The sequence below is a fragment of the Triticum urartu genome, chromosome 5A, assembly GCF_056163025.1.
Source record: "Triticum urartu cultivar PI428250 chromosome 5A, HENAU_Tu73, whole genome shotgun sequence".
NCBI classification, from domain to species: domain Eukaryota; kingdom Viridiplantae; phylum Streptophyta; class Magnoliopsida; order Poales; family Poaceae; genus Triticum; species Triticum urartu.
Window position 1 is genome coordinate 146,649,073 of NC_141877.1, and position 21,941 is coordinate 146,671,013.

At 40.9% G+C, this 21,941-nt stretch overlaps 1 protein-coding gene across 1 annotated transcript; it reads right to left on the bottom strand.

The window, feature by feature from the left end:
• Positions 1 to 14,440: 14,440 nt before the first annotated feature.
• LOC147970626 (uncharacterized) lies at positions 14,441 to 21,666 on the bottom strand. The gene is made up of 4 exons (XM_087523530.1): positions 21,586 to 21,666; positions 20,511 to 21,543; positions 15,431 to 15,490; positions 14,441 to 14,460 (listed from the first exon to the last, which is right to left on the bottom strand). Exons 1-4 carry the CDS (start codon positions 21,664 to 21,666, stop codon positions 14,441 to 14,443), a joined length of 1,194 nt encoding a protein of 397 aa, XP_087379656.1.
• Between the last annotated feature and the right edge of the window lie 275 nt (positions 21,667 to 21,941).

The window sequence follows — 21,941 nt, forward strand, 5'->3', positions numbered from 1 at the left end:
TTCCGAACTTGCCAAGGCCCGCCAGAGCACACATGATGCCCGGATAAAAGCCCAGGGAGCCCTCCAGGAAATCCAGGAGGCCAGGAAAATCACGGCGGGTAAGGCCTTTATTATACAGAGAAAGTATGTGAAGAGAAGATTTGTCTTACTAACCCGGATTTGGAGTTCTCCAGGAGCGTTTGCGGATCTGCCGCGAGTGTTGCCGATGCTACAGAGTTTTTCTGAGCCGAAGAGGGGAGCTCGACGGAAAAGCTGTTCTGGTCGCGATACCTTGCGCCAGAACATCCGGTGCCCTTTAGCGATCAGCTAAAACAGCTAGTGGAACTGCATAGGGTGGCCGAACTAGCCATGAAGGATTTATTTAATAATCCGGCTATGGCCTGCCGAAGTCATACCCAGCAGCTACTTCGGGCTCGTGAAGCGGCTGGTCAATACCTGCCCCCAACTTAACGTCATCAAGCGGTCGGTCAAGATACAGTGGGTGAAGATGGACGCCGTCAAGCTCGCGTCCAAGGACCTCCCACTGGCAAGGAGCACCGCACGCCGGAGCAGTATTTTGATGATGTCCTCAAGGGATCCCCCATTGTAGAGGGCCAGTGCTCAAAAGTCATTATCTTTGAATGAGTACCTTCATGTTATCCCGCCCTGTATGATGAAAACAAGTAATAATGTGTAATATAGTGCCTGATGTTTATTTTAAAATTTTACCTCCTGTGCGGCCGTTTTTATTAAATCTGAGAGTTGGCTAGTCGTCGGCTTAAGCCCCCACGTAGGTAGTACGGGGGTGTTCGGGATGGAATCTAAACACTCTTGATCCAAGAGATTGGTCCTTGAAGGAGGTGTTTAGCGCAACGAACCAGGCAATCGGACTATATGGCTTTATCACCCTCACTTAGCCATAGGAGTTTGACAATAGAAACGTAGTAGCAGCCCCTAGTATTCGTTAGTCCGGACTAGGATGCTGTAGACACCTGATCGGGTGAAGGCCGATCCGTCGCATAATGCGGAAAAATCACAAGAGATTTTAACCTCCGAAGAGCTGACCGGCTCACGCCGCATCATGACAGTCAGTTTTCGGCTTTCTCTACTGAGGTGCTCATCCGGATAAACCAGGACACAATCGCAGTAGTTCTCCCTTTACTACCCTAGCCAATAGAGCGGAACGTAAGGTAGTAAGCACAGGAGCTGTGCAACCCAACTATTGACCAAAGACATGATTTGGAGCCAATGCATATAATGCTAAATTCGGGGGCCGAACTATACTGTATAAGTGTTCGGACTTGTTGCCATAGTATGGGGTGCAATAAAGCCCCTGGCAAATTATGGCGTACCAAAGTGTACGGGTGCAAATAAGAATAGCAAAATAAAAATGAAGTAGTAAGCTAATGCCACATAAATTGGGCCGCAAACTGTTTCCATTATAATTTTGATTAATACATCAAAGCGTATTTGTACAAATAGTGCGATAAGCAATAGTGGCCATTTAACATGCCAAGACCAAGGGGGAGCTGCGTACGGGTCCTGAAAACAAGTAGAATGATCGCTAAGAAGGACATCTAGAGATTCCTCCATACGTCTGTGCTACTTGTTGATACGTCTCCAACGTATCTATAATTTTTGATTGTTCCATGCTATTATATTATCTATTTTGGATGTTTAATGGGCTTTATTATACACTTTTATATTATTTTTGGGACTAACCTACTAACCAAAGGCTCAGTGCAAATTGATGTTTTTTCGCCTATTTTCGTGTTCCGCAAAAAAGGAATATCAAACGAAATCCAAACGGAATGAAACCTTCGGGAGAGTTATTTTTGGAACAAACGTGATCCAGGGGACTTGGAGTAGACGTCAAGAAAGGAGCGAGGCGGCCACGAGGCAGGGAGGCACGCCTGCCCCCTGGGCGCGCCCCCACCCGCATGGGCCCCTCGCAACTACACCGACCTACTTCTTCCACCTATATATATATATCCATATACCCTAAAAACATCAAGAGCACCACGAAACCCTATTTCCACTGCCACAACCTTCTGTATCCCATCTTGGGGCCTTTTCCAGAGCTCCACCGAAGGGGGAATCGATCACGGAGGGCTTCTACATCAACTTTTCCAGAGCTCCACCGAAGGGGGAATCGATCACGGAGGGCTTCTACATCAACACCATAGCCTCTCCGATGATGTGTGAGTAGTTTACCACAGACCTTCGGGTCCATAGTTATTAGCTAGATGGCTTCTTCTCTCTCTTTGGATCTCAATACAAAGTTCTCCTCGATCTTCTTGGAGATCTATTCTATGTAATTCTTTTTGCGGTGTGTTTTTCTAGATCCGATGAATTGTGGGTATATGATCAAGTTTATCTATGAACAATATTTGATTCTTCTCTGGAATCTTTTATGTATGATTGGTTATCTTTGTAAGTCTCTTCCAATTATCAGTTTGGTTTGGCCTACTAGATTGATCTTTCTTGCAATGGGAGAAGTGCTTAGCTTTGGGTTCAATCTTGCGGTGTCCTTTCCTAGTGATAGTAGGGGCAGAAAGGCACGTATTGTATTGTTGCCATCGAGGATAACAAGATGGGGTTTATATCATATTCCTTGAGTTTATCCCTCTACATCATGTCATATTGCCTAATGTGTTACTCTGTTCTTATGAACTTAATACTCTAGATGCATGCTGGATAGCAGTCGATGTATGGAGTAATAGTAGTAGATGCAGAATCATTTCGGTCTACTTGTCGCGGACGTGATGCCTATATACATGATCATGCCTAGATATTCTCATAATTATGCACTTTTCTATCAATTGTGAGACAATAATTTGTTCACCCACCGTAATACTTATGCTATCTTGAGAGAAGCCACTAGTGAAACCTATGGACCCCGGGTCTATATTTTATCATGTAAGTTTCCAATCTATTTTATTTTGCGATCTTTACTTTCCTATCTATATCATAAAAATACCAAAAATATTTATCTTATTATCTCTATCAGATCTCACTCTCGTAAGTGAACGTGAAGGGATTGACAACCCCTTTATCGCATTGGTTGCGAGGTTCTTATTTGTTTGTGTAGGTACGAGGGACTTGCGTGTAGTCTCCTACTGGATTGATACCTTGGTTATCAAAAGCTGAGGGAAATACTTATGCTACTTTGGTGCATCACCCTTTCCTCTTCAAGAGAAAACCAACGCAGTGCTCAAGAGGTAGCAAGAAGGATTTCTGGCGCCGTTGTCGAGGAGATCTACGCACAAGTCAAGACATACCAAGTATCCATCACAAACTCTTATCCCTCGCATTACATTATTTGCCATTTGCCTCTCATTTTCCTCTCCCCCACTTCACCCTTGCCGTTTTATTCGCCCTCTTTTCCGCTTGCCTCTTTTTTGTTCGCCTCTTTTTGCTTGCCTTTTGCTTGCTTGTGTGTTGGATTGTTTGTCACGATGGCTCAAGATAATGCTAAATTGTGTGCTTTTTACAATACCAACAATAATGATTTTATTAGCACTCTGATTGCTCCCCTTACCGATGCTGAATCTTGTGAGATTAATACTGCTTTGCTGAATCTTGTCATGAAAGATCCGTTTTCTGGCCTTCCTAGTGAAGATGCCGCTACCCATCTAAACAACTTTGTTGATTTGTGTGATATGCAAAAGAAGAAAGATGTGGATAATGATATTGTCAAATAGAAGCTATTCCTGGTTTTGCTTATAGATCGTGCTAAAACTTGGTTTTCGTCTTTGCCTAAAAATAGTATTGATTCTTGGAACAAGTGCAAACATGCTTTTATCTCTAAGTATTTTCCTCCTGCTAAGATCATCTCCCTTAGAAACGATATTATGAACTTTAAGCAACTAGATCTTGAGCATGTTGCACAATCTTGGGAGAGGATGAAATTAATGATTCGTAATTGCCCTACACATGGTTTGAATTTGTGGATGATCATACAAAATTTTTATGCTGGATTGAATTTTGCTTCTAGAAATCTTTTAGATTTGGCCGCGGGAGGCACTTTTATGGAAATCACTTTAGGAGAAGCTACCAAACTCCTAGATAATATTATGGTTAATTATTCTCAATGGCACACCAAAAGATCTACTAGTAAAAAGGTTCATGCTATAGAAGAAATTAATGTTTTCAGTGGAAAGATGGATGAACTTATGAAATTGTTTGCTAATAAGAGTGTTTCTTCTGATCCTAATGATATGCCTTTGTCTACTTTGATTGAGAATAATCATGATTCTATGGATGTGAATTTTGTGGGTAGGAACAATTTTGGTAACAACGCGTATAGAGGAAACTTTAATCCTAGGCCATTTCCTAGTAATACCTCTAATAATTATGGTAATTCCTACAACAATTCTTATGGAAATTATAATAATATGCCCTCTGATTTTGAATCTAGTATTAAACAATTTTTTAGTTCGTAAAAGAGTTTTAATGCTTTGATTGAAGAAAAATTGTCTAAGATTGATGAGTTGGCTAGGAACGTGGATAGAATTTCTCTCATGTTTATTCTTTGAAACTTAGATATATTCCACCTAAGCATGATATCAATGAGTCTCTCAAAGCCATGAGAATTTCCATTGATGAGTGGAAAGAATGAACCGCTAGGATGCGTGCAAAAAAGGATTGTTTTATAAAAGTGTGTTCTTCTAGTTTTGATGATAATAAGGATGAAGATCTAAAAGTGAGTGATGTGTCTCCTATTAAATCTTTGTTTTGTAATATGAATCTTGATAATGATGGGACTGGAGATGAGTCAACTTTAGTTAGAAGGCGTCACAATGATTCGGATTTTTTAGAACTTGATGCAAAAATTGGTAAAAGTGGGATTGGAGAGGTCAAAACTTTACATAGCAATGAACCCACTATTTTGGATTTCAAGAAATTTAATTATGATAATTGTTCTTTGATAGATTGTATTTCCTTGTTGCAATCCGTGCTTAATTCTCCGCATGCTTATAGTCAAAATAAAGCTTTTACCAAACATATCGCTGATGCTCTAATGCAATCTTATGAAGAAAAGCTTGAATTAGAAGTTTCTATTCATAGAAAACTTCATGATGAGTGGGAACCTACTATTAAAATTAAAATTAAAGATCATGAATGCTATGCTTTATGTGATTTGGGTGCTAGCGTTTCCACGATTCCAAAAACTTTGTGTGATGTGTTAGGTTTCCGTGAATTTGATGATTGTTCTCTAAATTTGCACCTCGCGGATTCCACTATTAAGAAACTAATAACCCACAAGTGCAGGGGATCTATCGTAGCCTTTTCGATAAGTAAGAGTGTCGAACCCAACGAGGAGCAGAAGGAAATGATAAGCGGTTTTCAGCAAGGTATTCGCTTCAAGCACTGAAATTATCGGTAACAGATAGTTTTGTGATAAGGTAATTTGTAACGAGTAACAAGTAACAAGTGTAAATACAGTGCAGCAAGATGGCCCAATCCTTTGTGTAGAAAAGGACAAGCCTGGGGAAACTCTTATATAAAGGAAAGCACTCCCGAGGACACATGGGAATTATCGTCAAGCTAGTTTTCATCATGATCATATGATTCGCGTTCGGTACTTTGATAATTTGATATGTGGGTGGACCGGTGCTTGGGTGCTGTCCTTACTTGGACAAGCATCCCACTTATGATTAACCCCTATTACAAGCATCCGCAACTACAACAGAAGTATTAAGGTAAACCTAACCATAGCATGAAACATATGGATCCAAATCAGCCCCTTACGAAGCAACACATGAACTAGGGTTTAAGCTTCTGTCACTCTAGCAACCCATCATCTACTTATTACTTCCCAATGCCTCCCTCTAGGCCCAAACAATGGTGAAGTGTCATGTAGTCGATGTTCACATGACACCACTAGAGGGGTGACAACATACATCTCATCAAAATATCGAACGAATACAAAATTCACATGACTACTAATAGCAAGACTTCTCCCATGTCCACGGGAACAAAAGTAACTACTCACAAAGCATATTCATGTTCATAATCAGAGGGGTATTAATATGCATAATGGATCTGAACATATGATCTTCCACCAAGTAAACCAACTAGCATCAACTACAAGAAGTAATCAACACTACTAGCAACCCACATGTACCAATCTGAGGTTTGGATACAAAGATTGGATACAAGAGATGAACTAGGGTTTGAGATGAGATGGTGCTAGTGAAGATGTTGATGGAGATTGACCAGATCGTTGGTGATGACGATGGTGATGATTTCCCCCTCCCGGAGGGAAGTTTCCCCGGCAGAACAGCTCTGCCGGAGCCCTAGATTGGTTCCACCAAGGTTCCGCCTCGTGGCGGCGGAGTCTCGTCCCGAAAGCTTGCTTATGGTTTTTTCCTCGACGAAAGACTCCATATAGCCAAATATGGGAATTGGAGGGCCACCAGGGGGCCCACGAGGTAGGGGGCGCGCCCCCACCCTTGTGGCTGGTGGGTGGCCCCCCTCTGGTGCTTCTTGCGCTCAGTATTTTTTATATATTCTGGAAATAACTTCCGTGAAGTTTGAGGACTTTTGGAGCTGTGCAGAATAGGTCTCTAATATTTGCTCCTTTTCCAGCCCAGAATCCCAGCTGCCGGCATTCTCCCTCTTCATGTAAACCTTGTAAAATAAGAGAAAACATGCATAAGTATTGTGACATAATGTGTAATAACAGCCCATAATGCAATAAATATCGATATAAAAGCATGATGCAAAATGGACGTATCAACTCCCCCAAGCTTAGACCTCGCTTGTCCTCAAGCGAAAGCCAAAATCGAAAAATATGTCCACATGTTTAGAGATAGAGGTGTCGATAAAAATAAAATACGGACATGAGGGCATCATGATCATTCTTAGAACAACAACATATATATTTTGTCATCTGATCTCTTATGATAAAGTAACAATTCAATCACAACTTCAAGTATGAATCATAAACTTCATTGAGAACCAACAAACTCTAATATCAGTCATTGAGGCAATTGCAAATTATCATAACATAGGAAAGAGTCAATATAAGAGCTTTTCAGCAAGTCCACATGCTCAACCATCTTTTAGTCTTTCACAATTGTTAACACTCATGCAATATTTATGGGTATGAAGTTTTAATCGGACACAGAGAAAGATAGGGGCTTATAGTTTTGCCTCCCAACATTTTACCTCAAGGGTAATGTCAACAATAATAGTTCATGAAGACTCACATCCAATTAGCTATGTATATCAGGATCTTTCCAACACATTGTGCTTGCCAAAGGATAGAATGTAAAAAGGAAAGGTGAAGATCACCATGACTCTTATGTAAGGTAGAAGATAAAAGTAAAAGATAGGCCCTTCGCAGAGGGAAGCAGAGGTTGTCATGCGCTTTTATGGTTGGATGCACAAAATCTTAATGTGAAAGAACATCACTTTATATTGCCACTTGTGATATGGACCTTTATTATGCAGTCCGTCGCTTTTATTTCTTCCATATCACAAGATCGTATAAAGCTTATTTTCTCCCACACTAATAAGTCATACATATTTAGAGAGCAATTTTTATTGCTTGCACGGATGACAAATTACTTGAAGGATCTTACTCAATCCATAGGTAGATATGGTGGACTCTCATGGAAAAACTGGGTTTAGGGATATTTGGAAGCACAAGTAGTATCTCTACTTGGTGCAAGGAAATTGGCTAGCATGAGAGGGAAAGGCAAGCTCAACATGTTGGATGATCCATGAGAATATAATTTATCTCAGATGTAAGAGAACATAACCCATTACGTTGTCTTCCTTGTCCAACGTCAACTCTTAGCATGTCATACTTTAATGAGTGCTCACAATCATAAAAGATGTCCAAGATAGTATATTTATATGTGAACCTCTCTTTCTTTATTACTTCCTATTCATTGCAACGATGACCAAAACTATATTTGTCAACTCCCAACAACTTTTATTCATCATACTCTTTATATGTGAGATCATTACTTTCCATAAGATCCATACGATTTCTTTGTTTATTTTTATTTCTTCTCTTTTATTTTATTTAATTCCCTCAAGATCATAGCAAAATAATCAAGCCCTTGACTCAACACTAATCTTTATTATATAGTTCACGGACTCGATTACATAGAGGGGTCATAAAGAAAAACTCACAACTGGATCATACTAAAACTTTATTCTACTAGATCAAGATATTATCAAAAGGGTCGAACTAAGAAAAACGGTAAAGATAAAAGTGATGGTGATACGATACCGGGGCACTCCCCCAAGCTTGGCAGTTTCCAAGGGGAGTGCCCATACCCATGTGATTATGTCTCCTTCTTTCTTAGTGAAGAAGATGATGGTTTTGTTGATGGCGTAGGCTTCTTCCTTAATTTGTGCTTGAGGACAGAATTTTGATCCCTCAGGTCATCAATCTCCTGCTCCAGGCTTAATATCTTTTTGCATAATTCCTGCTTGTTTTCCTGCAAGAGGCAAAAAGGGACAAACTCGATCTTAAGTTTCTTAGCTCTATTAGGGAGGCTTGACTTTTTGAACTCCACATGCATGTCCCCAGGTTGAGGTAATGGGACTTCATCTTCATCTGAGCTCGTCTCCTCCTTTTCCTTGGGTTCATAGTCCTCTTCTTCTTCCGTAGTCCAACCACAATGCTCCACATCCCCATGGACCTTAGGATCTGGAAGGTAATCAGCCACATGGCTTTCTCCTTCCGAATCCTGGGAAGACATGTTGCTCTAATCTGCAGTAGGACAGCTCGAAACAAAGATAGGAGATATTTGCGTGATACGGTGGTCAAAACCTCCGGGAGATTATATAATGAATTTTTACCGATAAAAAGGAGTATCGTGCAAGAAAACGGAGTCCGGAGAGCACACGAGGTGCCCACGAGGCAGCGGGGCGCGCCTCCCACCCTCGTGGAAGCCCAGTGTCCTTTCCGGTCTGCTTCTTATTTTCCTATTTTCTTAAATATTCCAAAACAAAGAAATATTGCCATTAGAACTGTTTTGGAGTCAGTTTACTTACCGTACCATGTACCTATTCCTTTTCGGGGTCTGAAACATTCTGGAATGTGTCCCTTATGTATTCCTCCGTGGTTACGGTTTCAATGATATTAGTCTCAACATTTATAGGATTACCTGAGATATAATGTTTGATTATTTGACCGTTCACCACCCTCGGATTTATGCCTTCGAAGTTGTTGATTTTTATGGCACCGAAACGATAGACCTCCTCGATAACGTAAGGACCTTCCCATTTAGAGAGAAGTTTTCCTGCAAAAAATCTTAAACGAGAGTTGTATAACAATACACAATCACCTACATTAAACTCACGCTTTTGTATCCTTTTGTCATGCCATCTTTTAACTTTTTCGTTAAAGAGTTTGGCATTCTCATAGGCTTGGGTTCTCCATTCATCCAGTGAGCTAATGTCAAATAACCTCTTCTCACCAGCAAGTTTAAAATCATAATTGAGCTCTTTAATAGCCCAATGTGCCTTATGTTCTAATTCAAGAGGTAGATGACATGCTTTACCATAAACCATTTTATACGGAGACATACCCATAGGATTTTTGTATGCAGTTCTATAGGCCCATAATGCATCATCAAGTTTCTTGGACCAATTCTTTCTAGATCTATTAACAGTCTTTTGCAAAATTAGTTTGAGCTCTCTATTACTCAATTCTACTTGACCACTAGACTGTGGGTGATAAGGAGATGCAATTCTATGATTAACGTCATACTTAGCAAGCATTTTATGAAAGGCACCATGAATAAAATGTGAACCAACATCAGTCATTAAATATCTAGGGACTCCAAACCTCGGGAAAATAACTTCTTTAAGCATCTTAATAGAGGTGTTATGATCAGCACTACTAGTTGGAATAGCTTCTACCCACTTAGTAACGTAATCAACAGCAACTAAAATATGTGTATACCCATTAGAGGAAGGAAATGGTCCCATATAATCAAAGCCCCAAACATCAAATGGTTCAATAACAAGTGAACAATTCATAGGCATTTCTTGACGTCTACTAATATTACCAGTTCTTTGACATTCATCACAAGATAAGAAAAACTTAGGAGCATCCTTGAAGAGAGTATGCCAATAAAAACCGCATTGCAATACCTCATGTGCAGTTCTATCTCCAGCGTGGTGTCCTCCATAAGCTTCGGAGTGACACTTGTGTAGGATCTGTTCCTGTTCATGCTCAGGTACACAACGTCTAATGATACCATCTACTCCTTCTTTATAAAGATGTGGGTCATCCCAAAAGTAATGTCTCAAATCATAGAAGAACCTTTTCTTTTGCTGGTATGTGAAACTAGGTGGTATAAATTTAGCAACAATATAATTAGCATAATTAGCATACCATGGAGCACTTCGAGAAGCATTTATGACATTTAATTGTTCATCAGGAAAGCTATCATCAATAGGTAGTGGGTCATCAAGAACATTTTATAACCTAGACAAGTTGTCTGCAACGGAGTTCTCAGCTCCCTTTCTATCAATAATATGCAAATCAAATTCTTGTACCAAGAGAACCCATCTAATAAGTCTAGGTTTAGCATCTTTCTTTTCCATAAGGTATTTAATAGCAGCATGATCAGTGTGAATAGTTACTTTAGAATCAACAATATAAGGTCTGAACTTATCACAAGCAAATACAACTGCTAAGAATTCCTTTTCAGTAGTAGCATAATTTCTTTGGGCATTGTCTAGAGTTTTACTAGCATATTGAATAAAATTTAGTTTCTTATCAACTCTTTGCCCTAGAACAGCCCCTACAACATAATCACTAGCATCACACATAATTTAAAAGGGTAAATTCCAATCAGGTGGCTGAACAATAGGTGCAGAAATCAATGCTTTCTTAAGTATTTCAAATGCTTCTACACAATCATCATCAAAGACAAAAGGAATATCTTTTTGTAATAGGTTAGTCAGAGGCCGAGAAATTTTTGAGAAGTCCTTAATGAACCTCCTATAAAAACCGGTGTGACCGAGGAAGCTTCTTATACCTTTGATGTCCTTGGAACATGGCATCTTTTCAATAGCATCAACCTTAGCTTTATCAACTTCAATACCTCTTTCAGAAACTTTATGCCCCAAGACAATACCTTCATTAACCATAAAGTGGCACTTTTCCCAATTCAAGACAAGATTAGTTTCTTCACATCTCTGCAAAACTCGATCAAGATTGCTCAAGCAATCATCAAAAGAAGATCCATAGACGGAAAAGTCGTCCATGAAAACCTCACAAATCTTTTCACAAAAGTCAGAGAATATAGCCATCATGCATCTTTGAAAGGTAGCAGGTGCATTACATAAACCAAAAGGCATACGTCTATAAGCAAAAGTACCAAAAGGGCATGTAAAAGTAGTCTTTGATTGATCTTTAGACGACACAGGTATTTGAGAGAAACCAGAATAACCATCTAGAAAGCAGTAATGTGTATGTTTGCATAATCTTTCTAGCATTTGATCGATAAAAGGTAAGGGGTAATGATCTTTCTTAGTAGCCTTTCTTAGTAGACTTACCCCCTGACTATCAGCAATGGGATAAATTATACCTGCCTCAAGGAGCTTTAATATTTCCTTTCTTACCACTTCTTTCATCTTAGGATTCAGCCGTCGTTGGTGATCAATAACTGGTTTGGCGTCTTTCTCCAAATTTATTTTGTGTTGGCATAGAGTGGGACTAATACCCTTAAGATCATCAAGAGTATATCCAATAGCGGCATGGTGCTTCTTTAGAGTTTTCAATAATTTCTCTTCCTCCTTCTCTGAAAGGTTAGCACTAATAATAACAGGATATATTTTCTTTTCATTGAGATAAGCATATTTAAGAGTATCAGGTAATGGTTTAAGCTCAAACACGGGATCACCCTTGGGTGCAGGAGGATCCCCTAGGATTTCAATAGTCAAATTGTGTTTAAGAATGGGTCCTTGTTTAAAGAATACTTCATCTATTTCCCTTCTTTCATTCATAAACATATCATTCTCATGGTCTAGCAAATATTGTTCTAAAGGATCATTAGGAGGCACATCAATAGAAGCAAGGCCAATAATTTCATCTTTACTAGGCAATTCTTCATCACGGAGTTGTCTACGAAATTTAGAAAAATTAAACTCATGAGACACATCATCCAAACCAATAGTAACAACATCCTTCTTGCAATCTATCTTAGCATTAACAGTATTCAAGAAAGGTCTACCAAATATAATGGGACAAAAGCTATCTTGAGGGGAACCAAGAACAAGAAAATCAACAGGATATTTAGCCTTCCCACACAAGACTTCAACGTCTCTAACAATCCCAATTGGTGAAATAGTATCTCTATTAGAAAGCTTAATGGTAACATCGATATCTTCTATCTCAGCTAGTGCAATATCATGCATAATTTCTTTGTATAAGTAAATAGGTATTGCATTAGCACTAGCACCCATATCACACAAGCCATGATAACAATGATCTCATATTTTAACAGAAATAACAGGCATGCCTACCACAGATCTATGTTTATCTTTAGCACCAGGTTTAGCAATTCTAGCAGTCTCATCACAGAAGTAAATAACATGCCCATCAATATTATCGGCCAAGAGATCTTTAACCATAGTAATATTAGGTTGAACTTTAGCTTGCTCAGGGGGTTTTTGTGTCCTAATATTACTTTTGTTGACTACAGTTGAAACTTTAGCATGATCCTTTATTCTAATAGGGAAAGGTGGTTTCTCAACATAAGTAGTAGGAACAATAGGATCATTATAAGTAATAGTATTTTCTTCAACTTTAACAGGTGCAGCTACTTTTACTTCAATGGGAGGATTATATTTAAACCACTTCTCCTTAGGGAGATCAACATGAGTAGCAAAGGATTCACAGAAAGAAGCTACTATCTCAGAGTCAAGTCCATATTTAGTGCTAAATTTACAGAAAACATCAGCATCCATAAAAGATTTAACACAATCAAACTTAGGTTTTATACCTGACTCCTTACCGCCGTCGATATCCCAATATTCAGAGTTGCATTTAATTCTCTCCAATAAATTCCATTTGAATTCAATAGTCTTCATCATAAAGGAACCAGTACAAGAAGTATCAAGCATGGAGCGATTGTTGTCAGAAAGCCGAGCATAAAAATTTTGAATAATCATTTCTCTTGAGAGCTCATGATTGGGGCATGAATATAACATTGACTTAAGCCTCCCCCAAGCTTGAGCAATGCTTTCTCCTTCGCGAGGCCAAAAATTATATATATAATTACGATCACGATGAACAAGATGCATAGGATAAAACTTCTGATGGAATTCCAATTTGAACCGTTTGTAGTCCCATGATCCCATATCATCACATAGCCTATACCATGTCAATGCATCTCCCTTCAAAGATAAAGGGAAGACTTTCTTCTTGATAACATCATCGGGCATACCTGCAAGCTTAAATAATCCACAAACTTCATCCACATAGATTAAGTGTAAGTCAGGATGTAATGTTCCATCTCCTACAAAAGGATTGGCTAGCAGTTTCTCTATCATACCCAAAGGAATTTCGAAGTAAACATTTTCATTTTCAATAGGTCCAGTAGGTTGAGGAGCAACTATTTGCTCTACCGGTCGGGGTGAAGATACCTCGAACAAGCCCCTCAAAGGATTACTTTCCATAGTAAGAAGTGACACTAAATTTCAGCACACTATATAAATTTTTCCTTACCAAATTCCACCTACCAAAGGCGCTTCACTCCCCGGCAACAGCGCCAGAAAAGAGTCTTGATGACCCACAAGTGTATGGGATCTATCGTAGCCTTTTCGATAAGTAAGAGTGTCGAACCCAACGAGGAGCAGAAGGAAATGATAAGCGGTTCTAAGCAAGGTATTCTCTACAAGCACTGAAATTATCGGTAACAGATAGTTTTGTGATAAGGTAATTTGTAACGAGTAACAAGTAACAAGTGTAAATAAAGTGCATCAAGATGGCCCAATCCTTTTGTAGCAAAGGACAAGCCTGGAAAAACTCTTATATAAAGGAAAGCGCTCCCGAGGACACATGGGAATTATCGTCAAGCTAGTTTTCATCACGATCATATGATTCGCGTTCGGTACTTTGATAATTTGATATGTGGGTGGACCGGTGCTTGGGTGCTGTCCTTACTTGGACAAGCATCCCACTTATGATTAAACCCTATTGCAATGTAACGACCAAACCTCGAAGGATTTGAGTCTCTGTGCTTACCGTGCTAGTCCCTGGATCGAACTCGCTAGCACACACAGTATAGATGAATACCAGAATAGCAAGTGCATCATTTATTACAACGTATGATCCAGAATGTATAAAATAAAACAATTTGCATAGCACTTGGCTAGCTTTATTCAATCAAACAGCGGAAAGTAGTAGAAAATAACGATGAGTCCCATCATAGCCCACTGGCGATGCTGAGTGCAGACTCGCGACCCTAACGATACCTTACTCTTCGTCAGAATATCCTGCAACATGAGATGTTGCAGTCATATAGGTCAATACTTGGAATGTATTGGCAGGTTACATAGGAGTAATAATATAGCAGACCTACATGTATATGCATAGTATATCAAAAGGAAGGCTTGAGGGTTTATTTTTGCAGAAAGCTGATTTTGTCCTCATAACTACCTAATAGTCAAATTTTTATATAGTTCTTTTATTACTACAATTAAAAGCACAAGGTTGAGTTGGCAAAATCAACTCCAACCTACCCTTTATTAAGTTGCCCAAAAATATTATTAAGTGTCACATCTGTCAAGATCATCCAACAACTGTAATGGCATAGTCACTCAAATTTACCCATAACCGGGGGCACGGCTAATCATGATTAGTTTTAATACTCTGCAGAGTTTAGTACGATGTACCCACTGGACCCAATCCGAAGATTGAGACGAAGTCTTTCAGAAGAGGTTCCCTTGACCACCTGACGGCCACATCCCACCTACATATGCTACATCTGTCGAAACTGTCTGGGCAAGGGTTCGAACAACTGATCAACTAAGCCAGAGCCCATATAGCCAGTGGCCGCACATGGAAGCTACTAGTCACTAAGTCTGTCTGATCTTTTTGAGCCTGGGCGGCATTCCACTTAGGGTGCACTCTCATGAGCGCATGGCCTTAGAAAAGGTGCAAGACCCCATGATGCCTTCCCTCAACACCAAGCAATACCACTTCCACCCAGAGGTGAGTTAAAATCCTGAGTTACTACTCATTTTGTTAAATATATATAATCCTCACATAAACTCAATGAATACACGAACCACCCCTGTCTACAAAGCATAGCAAACTACAACTACCACAATTTGCAAAAGCCTGGAAGATAGCTCAACAGCATAGCCAACATATATAATACTCCTGTACATGCATATATTCATAGTGTGATATAACTACATGCATAGAAAACAAAAGGTAAAGGATGATCAACATGTAACTTGCCTTGGTTCTGGTTCAGAAAGTCACACTCCTGACAATAGCTCGCGTCGCACTCCGGACAATCTACACGTTTCACACAATTCAACAATCAATCACCGGAACACGAAAAGAACCAAAACAAAACTAACAGCAACAAAACCATTTTTAAAACACAACAACAGAAGCTTAACAGCACCTAAAATGCACTATGGTCACAACGCAAAAAGAATCACTCGATTCTGATAAACGGTTTGAGAGTTATGGCCTCCGGAAGATTCAATTCAAATTCAAACGAATTCAAATTTGAACAATGCAAGCATGTGAGATTTTGGTACTGTCATGAAGGGCTGATTTTTGTGAGTGCATAGGAAAAAGAATTACCTAAATTGGACATATAGGTTAAAAGATATAGCTAGTTGAAGTTTTAGCTGAAATCTAAAAATAAAACAGAAAGCAACAGAAAACATCTGGGCTGTAGCAACTCCTGTAGCGAACTGCCACGTGGCAGCGCGTGATTGGTTGAAGCTTACTCTGTGCGCGCATGCTCACCAGAGAACAGAGGGCGGCGGCAGCGGTCTCGGGCGTTGGCGGCGGCGCTCCTTCGGTGACTCTACGACGAGGGTGACGAGGCGGGCGGATGCGGCTGGGAGTGGCGGAGGCGGTGGTGGTGCTCAAAGGCGGCGGGGCGTACTCTGCAGGCGACGGCGGCGACGGAAACGAGGCTGCTCTGGTGAAGTCGGGACGGCTTGTTCCTCTCCCTCTGTTGCGCCTTCGGCAATACAAAGATGTCAGGCGGTGGCGGCTTCGAGTGGGGAATCCAAAAGGACGAACTGCGGCGGCAGGGCTTACTAACGGCAACGAAATCCACCGGCGAACGACGGCGAACTCCGAGCTCGATGGCGAGATCCGTTTTCGCCCTACAGCGCGTGCGGCAACGAAGAGGATCGGGAGAAAGGGTGCGGCTTCCCTGGGGTCTTCTGCTTGCGCACGGCAGCTTGGGCTCGCTCGGGGTGGACCAGGGGCGCGGGGTGGACCGGCTCAGCCTCGGCATGCTTGCGTGCGTACGGCGCGCGGTGTCCGACTCGGTGGAGGGGACGAACAGGGGCGCGGGACCCGCTGTCAGCGGCTGGAGGCGAGCGGTGGATCGGGTGCGGGCTCGCGGGGCGGATCGGGCGAGGCTGCGGCGTACCGCTTGGCTGGGGCCAGGAGGCGCGGGGGACTGGGCCGCGCAGTGCGGGGTTAGGTGGGCCGCGGGGTTGGCTGCTAGGCCGCGCAGTGCTCTGCGCTGCGCGCTGTGCTGCATTTTTTAACAAAAACTACAACAGTAAAACTAAAAATAAATAAAATAAAATACACAATATAAATTCGAAATAAAAATACCTAGACACACAGTAAAAATAGCTCTACAGCTATAAACTACAGGAACACTAGTTCCAACACTAATGCAATTTTGTAAAAAATAATTTTGATGCAATAGGCCACTCAAACAGCAATAAAACAATCAAATAAAATATTTTGAGGATTGCAAAAATTACCAGAACATATCAGATGAACTGGAAATAATATTCTGCACATTATGAACATTTTTTAAAAATAGGGGAGAAGTCATGTTATCTCCACTCCAAATAAATTGCCTTTTGTTGCATAATGATTTGAATATTCTGAAAAAGCAGATAATGCAATAAAAATATGATATGCATATGAATGATCTAATAACATCCTAATTTAGGAAAATTGGGATGTTACAAACCTACCCCCCTTAAGATGAATCTCGCCCTCGATATTCGGGCTGGCTAGTAAATAGGTGTGGGTGATCCTGCCTGAGATCTTCCTCTCGTTCCCAGGTAGCTTCCTCCTCTGTATGATGATCCCATTGAACCTTGCATAACTTAATTGTCTTGGTGCGAGTAACTCTCTCTGCTGTCTCCAGAATCTTAACAGGCTTCTCCTCATATGTCAAATCACTCTCCAACTGAATTGCCTCAAGTGGCACCGTGTCCCTCAATGGAACATCCATCATCTCTGCATGGCACTTCTTCAACTGAGATACATGAAACACATTATGAACTCCTGACAAGGATTCTGGCAACTCCAGCTGATAAGCTACCTCTCCTCTATGCTCCAAGATCTTGTAAGGCCCCACAAAACGTGGTGCTAACTTACCCTTGATTCCAAACCTCTTAATTCCACGAAGTGGTGAAACTCTACGGTATGCACGGTCTCCTACCTCATATGTCACCTCCTTACGTTTTGCATCTGCATAACTCTTCTGTCTGGACTGTGCTATCTTCAGCCTGTCACGAATCAACTTGACCTTCTCCTCAGCATCTCTGATCAAGTCTGGTCCAAAGAATTGACGCTCTCCAACCTCATCCCACATCAATGGTGTTTTGCACTTTCTACCATACAATACCTCAAACGGTGCCATCTTCAGACTAGCCTGATAACTATTATTATATGAGAACTCTGCATAAGGTAAATTATCATCCCAACTGGACCCATAGTCCAAAGCACAAGCTCTCAACATATCCTCCAAAATCTAATTTACCCTCTCTGTCTGCCCATCTGTCTGTGGATGGAAAGCTGTACTGAACTCTAGCCTGGTGCCCAAGGATTCATGCAACTGACGCCAAAACTTGGACGTGAACTGAGTATCTCTATCCGACACTACCTTCCTTGGAACTCCATGCAGACAAACAATTTTAGACATATAAATCTTTGCTAGCTGAGCACTGGTATAAGTAGTCTTTACTGGGATGAAGTGAGCAACTTTAGTCAAACGATCAACAACTACCCAAATAGGATCATAACCTAACCGAGTCCTGGGTAAACCTGTAATGAAGTCCATACCAATCTCATCCCACTTCCAATCAGGTATAGGCAATGGCTGTAACAAACCTGCTGGTCTCTGATGTTCTGCTTTAACTCTCTGGCACACATCACATGTCGCAATATATCCCGCAATTTCCCTCTTCAGGCTAGGCCACCAAAATCTTTCCCTCAAATCCAAATACATCTTAGTATTACCTGGGTGAATAGAATAAGGTGAATCATGCGCCTCCTGAAGAATCAACTTCCTGATATCTGCATCTTGAGGTACACAAATACGCTTCCCAAACCATATGGCTCCATGTTCATCCTCATGGAAACCTTCTGCCTTACCTTTAGCCATATTCTCTTTTATCTCAGCAATCTCCTTATCATTCTTTTGAGCTTCTCTGATCCTATCAAGCAAAGTAGGCTTTACCTCAAGTGTTGCTAAATATCCCTTAGGAACCATCTCCAAACCTGAGATTCCTGAACTGTTCACATAACTCGGGTGGCATATTATCAATATTAACTGCATTAGCATGGCTCCTACGACTCAACGCATCAGCAACAACATTAGCCTTACCAGGATGATACTGCAGATTCAAATCATAATCCTTAATAAGCTCCAACCATCTCCTCTGCCTGAGGTTCAAATCCTTCTGAGTAAAAATATACTTCAAGCTCTTATGATCAGTAAATATATCACAATGATTACCAATAAGATATTGCCTCCTAGTTTTCAATGCATGCACAACTGAGGCTAACTCCAGATCATGTGTAGGATAATTATGCTCATGATTCTTAAGCTGACGTGAAGCATATGAAACAACTTTACCTTCCTGCATCAAAACACTCCCAAGTCCTTGACGAGAAGCATCACAATATACCTGGAAGTCCTTATGTATATCCGGCAGAGTTAAGACTGGTGTTGTAACCAAACGCTGCTTCAATTCCTGAAAGCTGGCTTCACATTCATCAGTCCAAACAAACTTCTTCTCCTTCAATAATTCAGTCATAGGCTTTGCAATCTTGGAAAAGTTCTCAATAAACCTCCTGTAATAACCTGCAAGGCCCAAAAAGCTGCGAATCTCTCCAACTGTCGTGGGTGTCTCCTACTCTGTAACTGCAGCAACCTTATATGGATCAACTGCAACTCCATTACCTGACACAACATGTCCAAGGAATGCTACCTCATCCAGCCAAAACTCACATTTGCTGAACTTGGCATACAGCTAATGTTCCCTTAGTTTCTCCATTACCAAACGCAAATGCACCTCATGCTCTTGCTTATTCTTGGAGAACACCAATATATCATCAATGAAAACAACCACAAATTTATCCAAGAACTCCATAAACACCTTGTTCATCATATTCATGAAGTATGCAGGGGCGTTAGTCAATCCAAATGACATAACAGTATATTCATACAACCCATACCTCGTAGTAAAAGCAGTCTTTGGAATATCTTGCTCACGAATCTTCAATTGATGATAACCAGAACGAAGATCAATCTTAGAAAACACAGTAGCTCCCTTCAACTGGTCAAATAGATCATTTATCATAGGCAAAGGATACTTATTCGTAATGGTTACCTCATTCAGAGAACGATAATCAACACACATCCTCAAGGTCCCATCCTTCTTCTCCACAAACCAAACTGGAGCTCCCCAAGGTGATGAACTTGGGCGAATAAATCCTTGTGCCTGCAATTCTCTTATCTGCTTCTTCAATTCTTCCAACTCTTTAGGAGGCATTCTATACGGTCTCTTTGCAATAGGTCCAGTGCCTGGTATTAAATCAATCAGAAACTCAATATCTCTATCTGGTGGCATACCTGGCAACTCCTCTGGAAACACATCTGGATAATCTCTCACAACTGGAACCTCTTCCAGGCTACCCCCCTTAAGAGAGTTCACCTGCACCTGATTATGCTTATACTTACACACATATTTGATCCTCTTCCCTCCTAGTGCACTGAGAGTAATAGATCGACTGGCACAATCAATACGACATTTATATAACTGCAACCAATCCATACCCAAAATAACATCCAGACCTTGTGGCTTCAATATAATCAAATCCATAGGAAAATCATGCTTTCCAATAGACAAAGTCAACTGATGGCAACCAACACCTGCTATCATCTCAGCTCCTGGGGAACTCACTCTAATAGGCATACTAAGTGTTTTGGTTGGCAATCCATGTTTATCAACAAATACCCTCGAAATAAATGAATGCGATGAACCAGTATCAAAAAGAACAAGTGCAGGTACTGAATTAATCAAGAACTTACCAATCACTGCATCAGGTTCATTGTAAACCTCCTCCACATTAACATGATTTACATGACCCTTTTGGAAGGGGTTTGGCTTGCTGGATCCTGAGTTCTTCGCCCCCGGGCAATCTGTGGCATAGTGCCCCATAGCCTTACACCTGAAGCACTGCACCTGACTCAAATCCCTTGGCGCACGTGTAACCTGGTGGTTCTGGTTATTGTTCCCTCCATTGCCATTACCATTACCATTACCTCTGCCATTGCCATTGTTACTCTTGTGCCCATTATGATGATGGTGGCCATTATGGTTGTGGCCATTCCCTCCATGATGATTATGACCATTACCTCCATGATGATTATGTCCATTACCTCCATGATGATTATGTCCATTACCTCCATTACCATGATATGAAGTGCGTGGTTTCTGCTGTAGTCCTGAATTATACCTATTATTGTTGTTGTACTTCCTCTTGCGATTCTCTATGGCCTGTTGCTTTCGCTCCAGCACAATAGCCTTATCAATCAAATCCTGGCAATTCCTAAAAGTGGCCACTATCAACTGAAGGCTCAAGTCATCATTTAGGCCCTCCAAGAATTTCTCCTGCCTAGCTGCATCAGTGTTAACATCATTAGGAGCATCGCGTGTAGGATTATTAAATTCCTCCACATAAGCATTAACTGTGCGACCTCCCTGGCGCAAACTGTGAAACTCCTTCTTTTTCAGACTCATAGCACCAGCAGACACATGTGCAGCACGAAAAGCATCCTGAAACTGAGGCCATGTGATAGTAGAAATGGGATAAGTGACCAAGTAGTTGTCCCACCAAGCTGCGGCAGGACCCTCCAACAAATGTGAGGCAAACCTCACCCTCTTTGCATCAGTGCATCCAACCGTCTCCAGGTTCCTATTGACTGCACGGAGCCAGTCATCAGCCACAATAGGTTCAGGGGAACTGGAGAACCTCTGAGGATTCAACCTCAAGAACCTGGTAAGCATATCCACAGGTGGCGGTGGCGGCGGATTGTTGTTGTTATTGTTGTTGTTCTGGTTCTGAGTAAGCAACTAGATCAACTAGTCCTGTCCCTCAATAACCTGCTGTATGTATGGTGGTACTCCATTGCCATTATTGTCTCCTCCTGCAGTATTGCGTCTAGTATCACGCCTCGGCGGCATCTGGTGGGCAAGCATAGATGAGTTATAGATATAATAGGGCCAAAAGCTAAGTATATATAAATATATTCTACCCATATGCATAATATGATCAAGCCAACAAAACACAACAGCGAATAACACCAACAAACAAACAAACAACATAATATAGTATTATATATATATAGTCGAATAATTTCGACAAGATGTAATTTAACAAACAACTACCAATCAAGCAAACAATCTAGTATCTTCATACCACGAAAGTGGGCATAATCAGATACGCTAACACGATAACG

Coding starts and splice junctions, on each gene's coding strand:
- LOC147970626 (XM_087523530.1), bottom strand. CDS start 21,666: ATGCCGCCGAGGCGTGATACTAGACGCAATACTGCAGGAGGAGACAAT. Junction 21,544..21,585: donor TACCACCATACATACAGCAG/GTTATTGAGGGA, acceptor TTGCTTACTCAG/AACCAGAACAACAACAATAA. Junction 15,491..20,510: donor TGAACCTGATGCAGTGATTG/GTAAGTTCTTGA, acceptor TGAAACGTGTAG/ATTGTCCGGAGTGCGACGCG.